We start from the raw sequence: 14,281 nt of genomic DNA, 5'->3' as shown, positions 1-14,281 counted from the left end.
TTTTGTAAATTTAAAACTATACAGGAATATAAATTAATTTTTTTAAAGTAAGGGTCCTCTATTGAATACATGGTGCATAGTAGGACTGCTCCAATCCTGGCTCCACTGATCATCACTCTTGGTTCTTTTGTATTTCAATTTTATTTACTGGGAGGGTGTTGTGGGAGGGGGGGAGAGGCAGAGAGAGAGAGAGAGAGAGAGAGAGAGAGAGAGAGAGAGAATCTTCCATTCACCAGTTCACTGCCCCAGTGTCGTCTGCAACAGCCAGGCGGGGCCGGCTGAAGCCAGAGGCCTCGGACCGTCACCTGCTGCCTCCCACGTGCACGTTAGCCCCGAGCTGGATGGGATGCCGGTGGGACTCCACCTGTAGGGGGCGCGGGTGTCCCGAGGAACGGTGTCAGCCGCTGCCCACGGCTCGGGATGAATTGCTGCACCTCTCTTAGCTTCATCTGCCCCACCTACGAAGTCAGGCTAACAAGCTGTTGCGAGGTTAAATATAAAATATAAATTGGCACCAATACACGCTATTTCTCAATATCTACTTATTTTATGGAAATGGGACGACCCAGCGGGTATTAGGTGACCAAAGAAGAGCAAGGACTCAGTCCGTCTTCTGTGCTTCCAGGAAGTGGCAAGCTCGGAGAACCACTCTTGCTTCAACCCCAGCACGACCCCACGCCCACCCCGACACGCCGCCCACGGCGCGACCTGCAACCCGGTGCCCGGCTCCCCACTGCGCAGGCGCACAGCCCGCAGCAAGCACACTTTCTGCACATGCGTACTCAAGGGCACCGACTGAGCAAACATGGCGGCGGCAGTGCGAGTGCTGGCGGCTGGAGCCAGGCTGCGCGTTCTCCCCGGCGGCCTGAGCACCGCGGTCCGCAGCCTTTGCAGCCAGCCCGTCTCGGTTAACGAGCGCATCGAGAACAAGCGCCGCGCCGCGCTGCTGGGAGGGGGCCAGCGCCGAATCGAAGCGCAGCATAAGCGAGTGAGTCCTGGCGCATCCGCGTAGATCCCGCCCCCGCGGCGTCTGCGACCTATCACAGCGTGCGCGGCGCGCGGGGGCCCGAGGCCTGCCAGCCAATCCGCGCGCTGCCTGGTGGACGGGGCGAGCAAACTCCCCTGGAGAACCTGTAGCCCCTCGCCTGGACGCCGGTGACAGGCGCGCCGCGCCCGTGCTGCGGGGATTGAGCCCGTCACTTCACAGCTGCAAACTCTGGGGCAGGCTCATCTCCTGCAGGCAGTTCGCCTTCAGCCGTAGCTAGTAGTCTTCCGTCGCGATCTTGTTAGAAGAGACAGCACTCAGTGAAACTATCTGCTCGTTCTTGGGCTCTCCAAGAGTGGCGGCGTGTTCTTCCCTTTCGGGAGCAGGGAAATCGAGGCGTGTCTGTCGGGGGGAAGCCTCATTAACCTGGGGCCGGGGGCTCCCTGAGCCTGCGCGGGGACCCTGGGGAACCCTTGGGAGCTGGGCGCTCCTGGGCCTGCCTGGTGGGGAGCCTGTGGCCCCTCTGGGAGCGCGCCGGCCACTCGCCGGGGTTGGCCGGAGTGAGTGAGCAGCCGAGGCACTGCTGCCCGTCGTCCGGATGTTGAGCTGGCCTTCGGAGAGAGCTGGGTGGACCGGTCGGAGGCAGCAGGAACCGTGCTCTGAGGGGCGGCCCCAGACTGGAAGCCAGGCCTGCTCAGTGCGCGCCTGGGTGTGCTGTGCTGGTTAGATCACCAGGGCAAAGCACCGGAATGAGACTCCTAGGCTTTCGTGTGTGTGAGCGAGCCGTGCCTTTGAGGAGGGCTGGAAGCCTCACTGAACGGCCCTTTGAGGCCAAGTCGAGTGTTGATTCAGGCCTCATCCATTTCCGTTTGACGGGGACCCGGAGGTGACAGGTCCCTTCTGACACTTGGGGGTGAGATGTAAATTTGGCTGATGGTTTGAGGTAGCAGAGCTGAGCTGCCTTCCCTCTCTTCCGTGGGGTGCTGTGTCCAGGGTGAGGGGAGGAACCAGCACGGGCTCCCTGCATTCTTTCTGTCTGGGCCTATTGCTCAGTCCTCCCCAGAACACCCCCCCCCCCCCCGCAGGCACATCCTTCTGGTTTAGAAGCCTCATCCAGAGCTGACTTAGGAGGCAGGCTTGGTTTAACGCCCCTACCCCACCCCTTTGGACTGCTCCCATGGCATAGATTTCCCAGAAGTGGCATTAGGGAGTCAAAGGGTGTGAATATTAAAAACATTCTGCAACTACAGTCGGCAGACTCACCTCCCCCAAGCTCACCCTGCTTTACACAACCGTGTGTGGGATTGCCTGTTTCGACACAAGCTCGCCAACTTTGGCTGCTTTCCTAAAGGGAAAAAACAGCCAAGTTGAAGTGTTTCACCTGTGGTGAGGACAGTGGGCCGGGTTTTTTTTTTTTTTTTTTTTTTTTTTGCATTTCTTTATTCATTTATTTTTTAAAAAATTTTTATTTGAGAGGCAGAGTTACAGATAGTATGAGAGAGAGAAAGGTCTTCCATCCACTGGTTTACTTCCCAAATGGCTGGAGCTGAGCTGATCTGAAGCCAGGAGCCAGGAACTTCTTCCAGATCCCCTATGCCGGTGCAGGGGCCCAAGGACTTGGGCCATCTTCTACTGCTTTCCCACGTCATAGGAGAGAGCTGGATCAGAAGTGGAGCAGCCAGGACACGAACCGTGCTGCAGGCAGTGGCTTTATCTGCTACACAGTGGAGGGTCTTGATAGAGGGAGGGCTCCCATCTCACCTCTCCCAGAAAGCAATTTTTCACTCAAGTGAGCTTTTTAGCACAAACTCCCACCCCCTTTTACTCAGCTGCTCTGTGCTGCATGGCCCATTGTGTCATGGTGCCACTGTCTAGTGTATAACATAGGAGGAAAAGGAGACACCTAGGGAGGGGGCAGGAGAAGCAGGAATTAGTGTGTCCTTGGGATAGCAACTGGAGCAGGAGGGGGTGTTTGGGCCCTGGTGAAGCTTCTGTAGGCTTCCCTGGAAAAAGCCTGTGATCTGGGTGTAGCTTCAGACCCTGCTTGAAGCCTGCTTTTCTTTTTTCTAAGATTTATTTATTTATTTGAAAGTCAGAGTTACACAGAGAGAGAAGAAGAGACAGAGAGAGGTCTTCCATCCGATGGTTCACTCCCCAATTGGCCATCAATGGCTGGAGCTACGCCGATCTGAAGCCAGGAGCCAGGAGCTTCCTCGGGGTCTCCCTCATGGGTGCAGGGGCCCAAGGACCATCTTCTACTGCTTTCCCAAGCCATAGCAGAGAGCTGGATTGGAAGTGGAGCAGCCAGGTCTCGAACCGGCACCCGTATGGGATGCCGGCGCTTCAGGCCAGGGCGTTAACCCACTGCGCCATAGCGCCAGCCCTATCTTGCTTTTCCATTCTTAATTTACTTTAAAATTTTTCTTTATTTGAAAGGCAGAGTGACACAGAGAGGGGGTAGGGAGGGAGAGAGAGAAAGAGAGTCTGTTATCTGCTGGTTTACTCCCGAGATGCCTGCCAACAGCCTAGGCTAGGACAGGCTGAAGCCAGGAGCCGTGAACTCCTTGCAGGTCTCCCATGTGAGTGTGAGGAACTCAAGCACTTGGGCCATCATCTGCTGCCTTCCCAAGTGCATTACAAGGAGCTGCATGGGGCACGGAGCAGCTGGGATGTGAGCTGGCACTCTGATACGGCTCTGCTGTGCTACAATGCCGGCGCCCCCTCTTTCTTACTTATTTCCCAGCTTTCTCCCCCCGGTCTTCCTTACCAGCTGAAGTCTGTCGATAACACCTGGTGCCGTGGGCTGGTAGGGCAGAGGCTTTTGCATGAGGTGAAGGAGTGAAACCTGCCGTCCTAGCCCTTCTGTGGGTACCCCGACTTTGCTTACTAACGTTGTCTGCGAGGACATCGCTGAGTGTTGTGTTTTGCTGTAGGGAAAGCTGACGGCCAGGGAACGGATCAGCCTCTTACTGGACCCTGGCAGCTTTGTGGAGAGCGACATGTTCGTGGAACACAGATGTGCGGATTTTGGAATGGCTGCTGATAAGAATAAGGTAATGGCGTGACCGCTTGCCAGTGCGTCTCTGTTGGCCCACCTGCTAGAGAAGCGAGTCCGTCAGACTTCTCCATGAAGTGCTGGAGAAGCATTACTGGGGTTTCCACTCTCAGCTTCGTCTGTGGGTGGAGGGTGGGTGGGCTGCTCGGACCCCGGGCTCTGGTTGTACGTTCAGAGTTCTCGCAGGGACAGAATGACAAACTTGGAAGGACAGGATGAGAGTGTCTTTTCGTTGTGTTCTGATCGGATTGATTGCCTCTGTTGACACACTTCAGGCCTCTGCCTTAGAGTTCTTGAGATTTCTCCAACACTTCTTCCTTCAACTGGATGCTTTCCATAGGTACACAGAGTTCTTTTTACTAACTTAAAATTTTTCAAATTTTTACTTCTTTGGAAGGCAGAGAGACACAGAGGGAACAGACAAAAACAAGTCTCCCATCGGCTGGTTTACTCCCCAAATGCCTGCAATAGCTGGGACTGGGTCAGGCCAAGTCGGAAACTGGGAATTCCATCCAGTGATGGAAGGGACCTAATTACTCGTGCCATCACCTGCTGCCTCCCAGGGTGTGCATTAGCAGGAACCTGGAGTCAGGTGTGGAGCTGGGAATTGAATCCACACACTCTGAAATGGGATTTGGCAATCCCAAGTGGCTTATTAACTGTTATGCCAAACGCCCTTTTCTTTGGACTCTTTTTTTAAAAGATTTATATTTTTACTTGTAAGGCAGAGTTGGGGGGGGCAGTCTTCCATCTGCCACAATAGGCAGGGCTGAGCCGGGCAGAAGCCAGGAGCCTGGAACTCCATGTGCATCTCCCATGTGGGTGTCAGGATCCCAAGCACTTGGGCCATCTTCTGTTGCTTTCCCAGATGCATTAGCAGGGAGCTAGATTGGAAGTGGAGCAATGGGAACTTGAACTGGCACTCATATGGAATGTTGCATCACAAGCAGTGGCTTAACCACTGCACCACAATGCCAGTCCCTGGATTTACTTTTGAACCAGTTTTCTGTGTGTGTGTGTGTGTGTGTGTGCTATTTGTGATAGATTTGTAAACTTGGCACCAAACAACTTGCTTCAATTTGAGCCATTATGGGTCATAGCAAGATCCAATGCAAAATGGTGGGTTGATTTTTTTTTTTTTTTTTTTTGACAGGCAGAGTGGACAGTGAGAGAGAGAGAGAGAGAAAGGTCTTCCTTTTGCCGTTGGTTCACCCTCCAATGGCCGCCGCGGCCGGCGTGCTGCGACCAGCGCACTGCGCTGATCCGATGGCAGGAGCCAGGAGCCAGGTGCTTTTCCTGGTCTCCCATGGGGTGCAGGGCCCAAGCACCTGGGCCATCCTCCACTGCACTCCCTGGCCACAGCAGAGAGCTGGCCTGGAAGAGGGGCAACCGGGACAGAATCCGGCGCCCCGACCGGGACTAGAACCTGGTGTGCCGGCGCCGCTAGGCGGAGGATTAGCCTAGTGAGCCGCGGCGCCGGCCCTGGGTTGATTTTTTTAAGGTTCAGTGTAGGGGTAAGTAGCTTTGGGGAGTTATCATGTATGTTTATTTATTAGTATTTTAATTTTTAAAGAGTTTTTATTTATTTATTTGAAAGGCAGTGTTATGGGGTTGGGAGTGGAGAGAGATATCTCCTGTCTGCTGGTTCATGACCAAAATAGCTGCAATGGCTAGGGCTGGGCCTGGCTGAAGCCAGGAGCTAGGAGCTGCTCTGGTCTCCCACATGGGTGCAGGGACCCAAGCACTTGGGCCATCCTCCGCTGCCCTCCTAGGTGCATTAGCAGGAACCTGGATTGGAAGTGGAGCAGCTGGGAGTTGAACTGGCACCCGTATGGGATGCTGGCGTTGCAGGTGGTGGCTTAACCCGTGTGCCACAGCACTGAGCCCTAAGTTTTGTTACTTATTTGAGAGGCAGAGAGAAAGAGAGCAAGTGAGCATGAGCACAAGAGCTCCATACCCGTCTGCTGGCTCCATACTCAAATGCCTGTAATAGCCAGAAACGGGCTGGCCACAGCTAGGCGCTGGGAACTCAGCTCGGGTTTCCCACGTGAGTGGCAGGAACCCAGCTTCTTGAGCCGTCACGGTTGCCTTCCAGGGTCTGCATTCACAAGTCTGCAGTCAGGGGCTGGAGCTGGATATGGAAGCGGGACGCTCTGGTATGTGACATAGCCATTCAACCTCATCTTTAGTGCCAGGCCCAGCGCCTGCCCTTGGCGTGTTTCTTATGTGCCCTTCCTCCTCGGAGCCCTTACAGTGGTGGCTCTCAGGGTCTCCTGATTATTTTGCGTTTTGGAAGAACAGTGAGTCCTGAGGCTACAGTGCCCGTTGCTCCAGCTGAAGCAGCAGCAGCCCCGTAGTCGCGTTACAGAGCCTACTACAGAGCCTTCGTGTTTATCCATATTGAAGCTTCAGGAATTTGGTGTGCCTGTGTATTTGGTTTTGGCTCTCCTTGAGGCATAGTTGCCAAACTCGTTGAAAAAAGTATTGGGATTTTTTCAACCTTTATTTTTCTGTTTCTCTGATAGTTTCCTGGAGACAGCGTCGTCACTGGACACGGCCGAATACATGGGAGATTGGTTTATATCTTCAGTCAGGTATCCGTCAAGTCCAACAGCCTGAGCTTTCCTGGAGGACCGAGCCAGGAGCAAAAGACGCGACAGGGAACGATCCTGGGGCATGGAAACTTGCTCGTAGTTTGGGCTGGAAGAGGGATTCTCCTGTTTTTCAGCGCTAGGTCTAGAGTGTTAGGTTTGTGTTGGGGAGAACAAGTTGTTTGTTCGCTTCAGGGAGGATCACAGGCTGTGGCTTGTGCAAAATTGCCCCAGGAGCCAGGAGTTTATTCTGAGAGAGCTCGCTCTGGTTCTGTGCTTCGAGGGCCTCTGTTTCCTGGCAGTGTGTGTGGACTGAGAGAATTAGCGGGTGCAGCCTGGGCAGAGCAGGCTTAACTTTCTGAACCACAGCCCCTAAGCTTTGGACTTCCATGAAAGTGGTCGGGCTGCATCTGGACAGATACAATTTGTTTGCACTGACGCTGCCGGAGAATGTCATGGGTTGCATAGTCGCCCCTCCGAGCTGTCCACATCCTGACCCCAGGAGTGATGGATTTGTTACTTTCCGTGGCAGAGGAGGAATTACAATAGAAGGTGTGGGTTATCCAATAGAACCACAAATGTCCTTAAGAGTGGAAGAAATCAGCCCTTAAAGCATGCGGATCCAGCTGAAAAGCCCATGAGAGTATTTCAGGCATGGAAAGCCAAGACACTCTCCCTCCAAAAAAACCAAAAAAACAAAAACAAAAAAACCTAAATGAAAGATCTCCGCGAGTGAGATCCCAGTGGAAAGAACAGGTCATCAAAGAAGGAGGTACCTTTCTCTGAAGGGAGGAGAGAACTTCCACTTTGACTACGACCTTGTCTAAATATGATCAGAGTCAGTGAACTCAAAAGGCTTCCATAGCCTTGACAACTCATGACAAGAGCCTAGGGTGATTACTGGTGCCATAAACAAGAGTGTCAATTTGTTAAGTCAACAACAGGAGTCACTGTGCACTTACTCCTCATGTAGGATCTCTGTCCTTAATGTGCTGTACATTGTGATTTAATGCTATAACTAGTACTCAAACAGTATTTTTCACTTCGTGTTTCTATGTGGGTGCAAACTGTTGAAATCTTTACTTAATGTATGCTAAACTGATCTTCTGTATATAAAGAGAATTGAAAATGAATCGATGTGAATGGAAGGGGAGAGGGAGCGGGAAAGGGGAGGGTTGCGGGTGGGAGGGAAGTCATGGTGGGGGGGCAATGTAGTCCATAAGCTGTACTTTGGAAATTTATATTCATAAAATAAAAGTTAAAAAAAAAAACACATTAAAGGTTCAAAAAAAGAGTGGAAGAGGGACACTGAAGGTGAGGTCAGAGTGACACGATGAGAGAAGGACTTTATCTGCCGTGGCTGGCTATGGAGGTGGAGGAAGGGGACAGTTTCTGGAAGCTGGAAAAGGCAAGAAGACAGATTCTTCCCTGGGGCCTCCAGAGAGGAGCACACCCCCACCAGAACCACAGTGCTGTAAGTCAGTGTTGGTTCAAGCCTCTGAATGTGTGTAAACTGTTGTGTACTCCTTTGGCCTTACGTATTTTCCCTCCAGAGGTGGAAATAAATATATATAACTATGAATATTTAGTTCCTTTTTTTAAAAAGATTTATTTATTTATTGAAAGTCAGAGTTACACAGAATGAGGAGAGGCAGAGAGACAGAGAGAGGTCTTCCATCCAACGGTTCACTCCCCAATTGGCCGCAACGGCCGGAGCTGTGCCGATCCGAAGGCAGGAGCCAGGAGTTTCTTCCAGGTCTCCCATGCAGGTGCAGGGCCCAAGGACTTGGGCCATCTTCTACTGCTTTCCCAGGCCATAGCAGAGAGCTGGATCAGAAGTGGAGCAGCCAGGACTTGAACTGGCACCCATATGGGATGCCAGAGCCTCAGACCAGGGTGTTAACCCTCCGCACCACTCTGCCGGCCCCATCCCTTTACAGAACTAAAGTTAGTAGTTTACCTAGGAACCTATAATGTATCTAAAAGGCAGAGTTACAGAGAGACAGGGACAGGTTTCTTCCATTCACTGACTCCTCAAATGGCCACAATGGCCTGGACTGGGCCAAGCTGAAGCCAGGAGCCTTGAACTCCATCTGGGTCTCCTACATGAGTGACAGGGTCCCAAGGACTTGGGCCATCTTCTGCTGCTTTCCCAGGCACATTAGCAGGGAGCTGGATCGGGAATGGAGTATCTGGGACTCAAATCAGCACCCATTTGGGATGCCAGTACCTCAGGCAGAGGCTTAACCTATGCCACAGTGCCAGCCCCTGCAAATCATTTTGTAGAGCAAAAACTATATGTTTTGCCCTTGATAACACATGACCTCTCTGGATGATGTTTTATTCACTGTTCTACAGAATAATCTATAAATCAAATCTTTAGCCTGTTTTTGCCAACTTCTGGAAGTCCTTTAAAAACTTTTGAGTTTTCGATTTCCTTTTCTGTTGGGTCTTCGTCTCTGACCAGTCACTACATTCTACTTGTTGATTTAATTGTGTTTTCTCTTCAGGACTTCACAGTTTTTGGAGGCAGTCTGTCAGGAGCTCATGCCCAGAAGATCTGCAAAGTAAGTGCTTTATATTGAAAACAGACCGGATAGGTTCATCAGTGACATTGTGTATGCTGTGTTTCCTTGGTTTGCAAGACACTGAGCTGGGAGCTCGTGGTGGGGAGGAGTCGTGCTGGTGCTAACCCAAAGGGACTCTTCACAGTTTTGGGTACCGCAGATTTCTTTGATGGGGTGGCAATGGCTGGAACCTTGTGCTTTTCCATGCATAGAATGCATTGGACTACAAAAACTGAAAAACATTTTTTAAAAAGCCCCTCATTTATAATATGTGTGCTGCTTTATTAATGCATTGGTGCATAAGGTTTTCCAGTGGATCGAATAGCTGGTGGAATTTCGAAGTAGGCAGGAGTGACAATGATATTTCAGGATATCTGTAGCAGCTTTACTGTGATAAAAATATCTGGCATATGTGAATGGTGAAGTCACAGGTATCTTTCTAAGACTGCTGTGGTTTGCTGCCTAATGCTGAAGATCGGCTAGAGTTAGTGAGCATACAGGTGTAAATATTTTCCCATCCAAGCTCAGGGGCCCCCTGAAATCTGTTCACAGACCCCCTTGAGGTTCCAAGGACCCCGATAAAGAACCACCTGTCAGGGGGAAAGGCCAGGGGCTGAGAGGTAAGGGGCAGCGCAAGGACTGCATGATGGTGTTTTTGAATTTTGCAGGATTTCAGTGCTCTGGAGAGGAATAAAGCATAGGTTGTTATTGGAAGAAATTTGGCATTAAAGTCGAGCTAAGCCGAGCTGACAAGTGCTTGGGCCCCTGGACTCACATTAGAGAACCAGATGAAGCTCTTGGCTCCTGGCTTCAACCTGGCCCAGAGCTTGCTTGCTCTCTCTCTCTCTTTCTGTAATTCTGACTTTCAAAGAAATATTAAATATTACAACCTGAGCTTGCAGGTTGCATTGAGCAATCTTATTCCTTGCTGATGGGAAGTGCTTTGGCTCTTGGGTTTTGGGGGTTTTAATCATCCTCTTTTTTTTAAATTAAAGATTTATTTATTTGAAAGGCAGAATCACAGGGAGGGAGAGATCTTTCACTCACTGGTTTACTCCCTAAATGGCCTCAATGGCCAAGGCTGGGCCTGGCCAAAGCCGGGTGCGTGGAACTCTATTCTGTTCTCCCATGTGGGAAGCAGGAGCCCAAGCATTTGGGCCATCTTATACTGCTTTCCCAGGTGCATTAGCAGAGAGCAACATTGAAAGTGGAGCAGCCCACATGGGAATTGTTGCTCATATGGGATGTTGGCATTACAGGTCACATCTTAACTAGTTGCACCACAACACTGACCCCTAATTTGCCTCTTAAATATCTGGTCCTGTGTCTTGCATGAAGGGACTCGGTCATCATGGGTTGGGAGGGAGGTGTGAGACCAATGTTACCTCCTGTTTTGAAAGGTATAGTCGGGGCCGGTGCCATGGCTCACTTGGTTAATCCTCTGCCTGTGGCACCGTCATCCCATATGGGCACTGTTTCTAGTCCCGGTTGGTCCTCTTCCAGTCCAGCTCTCTGCTGTGGCCTGGGAGGGCAGTGGAGGATGGCCCAAGTGCTTGGGCCCCACACCTGCATGGGAAACTGGGAAGAAGCATCTGGCTCCTGGCTTCGGATTGGCACAGCGCCGGCCGTAGTGGCCATTTGGGGAGTGAACCAATGGAAGGAAAGCCTTTCTCTCTTTCTCACTGTCTATAACTCTCTCTACCTGTCAAATAAATTAAAGAAAAGTATAGTTGATTGGATTAAGATGGTGGCATAGGGAGCTTACTGCTGTAGTCTTGAAGAAGATAGTTTAAAAAAAGTGGAGAGAGTGCAGTCTCAGGAAAGAGTTAGGAAGAAAATGGCAGAGGAAACTCTGCAAATTAGAGGGACACAGCAGACCTTTGTGGAGGGCAAGGACACGCACAACTCAGGACCCCAGCAGCTGAGAGCCTCTGTACCAGCTTTGGAGAGTGAGGTGAGACCAGACTGCAGTAGCCCAAGCCATTGGCAATAGAGCTGCAGGAAGAGCCTAGAAGGAATCCTGCTTGGAGCCCTGTGGGGGATAGTGTACTTGCCAAACTAGAGGAGAAAAGGGGGGGGGCACATTTCTCTTTCCCTGATCACCCTGCAATGGCATCCTGTAACAAGCCAGTAGAGAGCAGGTGCCATTTTGGAAATATGTAACAGCTGTGCCAGCTTGTGTCCATGTCCAGCAGCCAGCTGAGTGGAGACTCCTGAGTCTGCTGGGGAGAACTGACAGGGGTCTGAGTGCTTGTGACTGGGGGAGGCTTGTGTGCTGGGGCTGTGAAAACATTGAGGTTGTGTGGAAGGCTCAAGGTGGGCAGTCACTGTGGGAGGCGCTACCTGCTCAGAGCTACCTGGTTACCTGGTGAGGAGCATTGCTGGGGAATCTGCTTACACAGGGGACTGCATACACAGATCCTTTGTGTGGTTCTTGTGGCATAGCGGATGAATATTTATACCCACTGGGGATAGCACCCAGGCACTTATCTACTCTGAGGGGAGGAGGTGAGTTGAGTCTATGCCAGCAGAGCAGAACAAACCTCCCTCTGGTTTAAAAAAAAAGAAAAGCCAGTGCCACAGCTCACTAGGCTAATCCTCCACCTGTGGTGCCGGCACTCCAGGTTCTAGTCCCGGTCGGGCGCCGGATTCTGTCCCAGTTGCTCCTCTTCCAATCCAGCTCTCTGCTGTGGCCCGGGAGTGCAGTGGAGGATGGCCCAAGTGCTTGGGCCCTGCACCCCATGGGAGACCAGGAGAAGCACCTGGCTCCTGGCTTTGGATCAGCATGGTGCACCGGCCACAGTGGCCATTGGGGGGTGAACCAATGGAAAAAGGAAGACCTTTCTCTCTGTCTCTCTCACTGTCCACTCTGCCTGTCAAAAAAATAATAATAATAAAATTTAAAAAATTTAAAAAAAAGATTTACCATGCCCAACCTGGGTGTGTCACCTTAGACATACCCTTCACCCTGGAGAACTGAATGGAGCTCTCTGGCCACATCCTGAGCCTTCCACACAGCTTCAGTGTCTGTCTTTCCTCCACATGCCTCCAGATATTCACTGCAGGCAGACACTCCACTGATTCACAGAGGAATAATACAAAGCTAAAAGCTGCTACAATAGAAAAAAAAAACAAAGAAACCAATGAATATCTTCACAAATGCCAAGTAACAAATGCACCAATTCAAGAAACAAGAATAAGGAAGACACATGGTGCCCTCAAAAGAACACAACACTTCAGTACTAGATTGTGAAGATGAAGAGATTGAAGAAATGGCAGAAGTGGAATTCAAAATATTGATCATAGGATGACCTAGAAGTAATCAGAAGCAAACCACAAACTAATGAAATCTGTGCATGACATGATCCAAATTTCTGCCATGAATTTATGATCTTAAAGAGAAATCAAAATGAAATCTTGGAAATGACGAATTCAATAGAACAAATAAAAATGCAGTGGAAAGCCTTAACAGAATCGGTGAAGCAGAAGAAAGAATTTCTGACTTAGAAGACAAAGCACAGGAAATTATACAGTCAGACGAAAAACAAGAAGAAGAATTTAGAAAACTAAAAAACATTGTTGGGAATCTACAGGATACTATCAAATGATCCAACATATGGGTTCTAGGAATTCTGAAAGCATGGAAAGAGAATGAGTTAGAAGGCCTTATTAGTGAAACAATAACAGAAAATTTTCCTAATTTGGAGAAAGAAAGGGATATCCAAGTACAGGAAGCACATAGAACTCCTAATGGACATGACCAGAAAAGATCTTCACCATGACACGTTATCATGAAACCCTCCACAGTAGAACATAAAGATGCTAAAATGTGCGTGAGAGAAATGCCAGATTACTTTCAGAAGATATCCAGTTGGACTCACAGCTGACTTCTCATCAGAAACCCTACAGACTAGGAGAGAATGGCAAGATATTTGCCAAATTTTAAGAGGAAAAAAGTCATCCCAGAATACTGCACCCTGCAAAGCTCTCATTTATGAGTGAAGGTGAAATAAAGATCTTCCGTAACAAACAGAAATGGAAAGAATTTGTCACTACCCATGCAGCCTTGCAAAAGATGCTTAAGGATGTGCTGCACACAGAAACACAGAAACGTCATCACTATGAAAGAAGGTGGAGGCAGAAAATCTCCCAGTAAAAGTACAAAAGAAATCCAAAGGAAAAAATAGGAATATTTATGGAAAAATGGCAGGGCCAAGTCATTATTTATAAATAGTCACCTTGAATGTAAATAGCCTCAACTCTCCAGTTAAAAGACACAGACTGGCTGAATGGATTAAAAGAACAAAACCCATCTATTTTCTGCCTACAAGAAACACATTTCACCAACAAAGATACATGCAGACTGAAAGTGAAAGGATAAAAAAAAATCTATGCTAACAGAAACCAAAAAAGCTGGTGTAGCTATCCTAATATCAGACAACATAGCCTTTAACACAAAAACTGTTGAAAGAGACAAAGAAGAACACTATGTAATGATTAAGGGATCAATTCAACAGGAAGATGTCACTATTATAAAACTATATGCACCTAATTATGGGGCACCTGGCTACTCAAAAGAAATGTTAAAGGATCTAAGGGTAAACATAGACTCCCAAACAATAGTAGTGGGGGACTTCAATCCCATTTTCAGCAATGGACAGATCAGCAAGGAAACAACAGTTAATCGACACTATAGACCAAATGGACCTAACAGATATCTGCAAAACTGTCCATCCTACAGCTGCAGAATACATATTCTTCTCACAAGTGCATGGAGTTTTGTTTGGGATTGACTACATGCTAGGCCATAAAGCAAGTCTCAGCAAATTCGAAAAAAATCAAAATCATACCATGTATCTTTTTGGCCCACAGTGGAATGAAGCTCAAAATCAGCTCAGGAATCTTGAGAACAAGTGAAAACACATGGAGACTGTAGAACATGCTCCGTATGAACAGTGGTTTATTGAAGAAATCAAAAAATTTCTGGAAACAAATTAAGATGAAAATACAACATATCAAAACTTAGGGAGTATAACAAAAGTTGTGTTAAGAGGAAAATTTATAGCAATAGGTGCCTATATAA

General features: G+C 49.2%; 1 protein-coding gene across 2 annotated transcripts in view; it reads left to right on the top strand.

Moving 5' to 3' along the window:
* Positions 1–766: 766 nt before the first annotated feature.
* The window catches only part of PCCB (propionyl-CoA carboxylase subunit beta), a 74,398-nt gene continuing 60,883 nt past the window's right edge, over positions 767–14,281 (top strand). Inside the window, exons 1-4 of one of the 2 annotated variants that reach the window (XM_051859006.2) lie at positions 767–988; positions 3,919–4,038; positions 6,566–6,634; positions 9,142–9,198. In XM_051859006.2, the coding sequence (XP_051714966.1) occupies positions 806–988; positions 3,919–4,038; positions 6,566–6,634; positions 9,142–9,198 (429 nt within the window). In that variant the 5' untranslated portion in view covers positions 767–805. The remainder of the gene's footprint in view (positions 989–3,918; positions 4,039–6,565; positions 6,635–9,141; positions 9,199–14,281) is intronic. The other variant, XM_051859007.2, reaches the window with a different exon arrangement.

This window comes from Oryctolagus cuniculus, chromosome 4 (genome assembly GCF_964237555.1).
Source record: "Oryctolagus cuniculus chromosome 4, mOryCun1.1, whole genome shotgun sequence".
In the NCBI taxonomy this organism is placed as follows: domain Eukaryota; kingdom Metazoa; phylum Chordata; class Mammalia; order Lagomorpha; family Leporidae; genus Oryctolagus; species Oryctolagus cuniculus.
The sequence above is the reverse complement of the archived record's forward strand: the minus strand, read 5'-3'. Positions and strand labels throughout refer to the sequence as shown.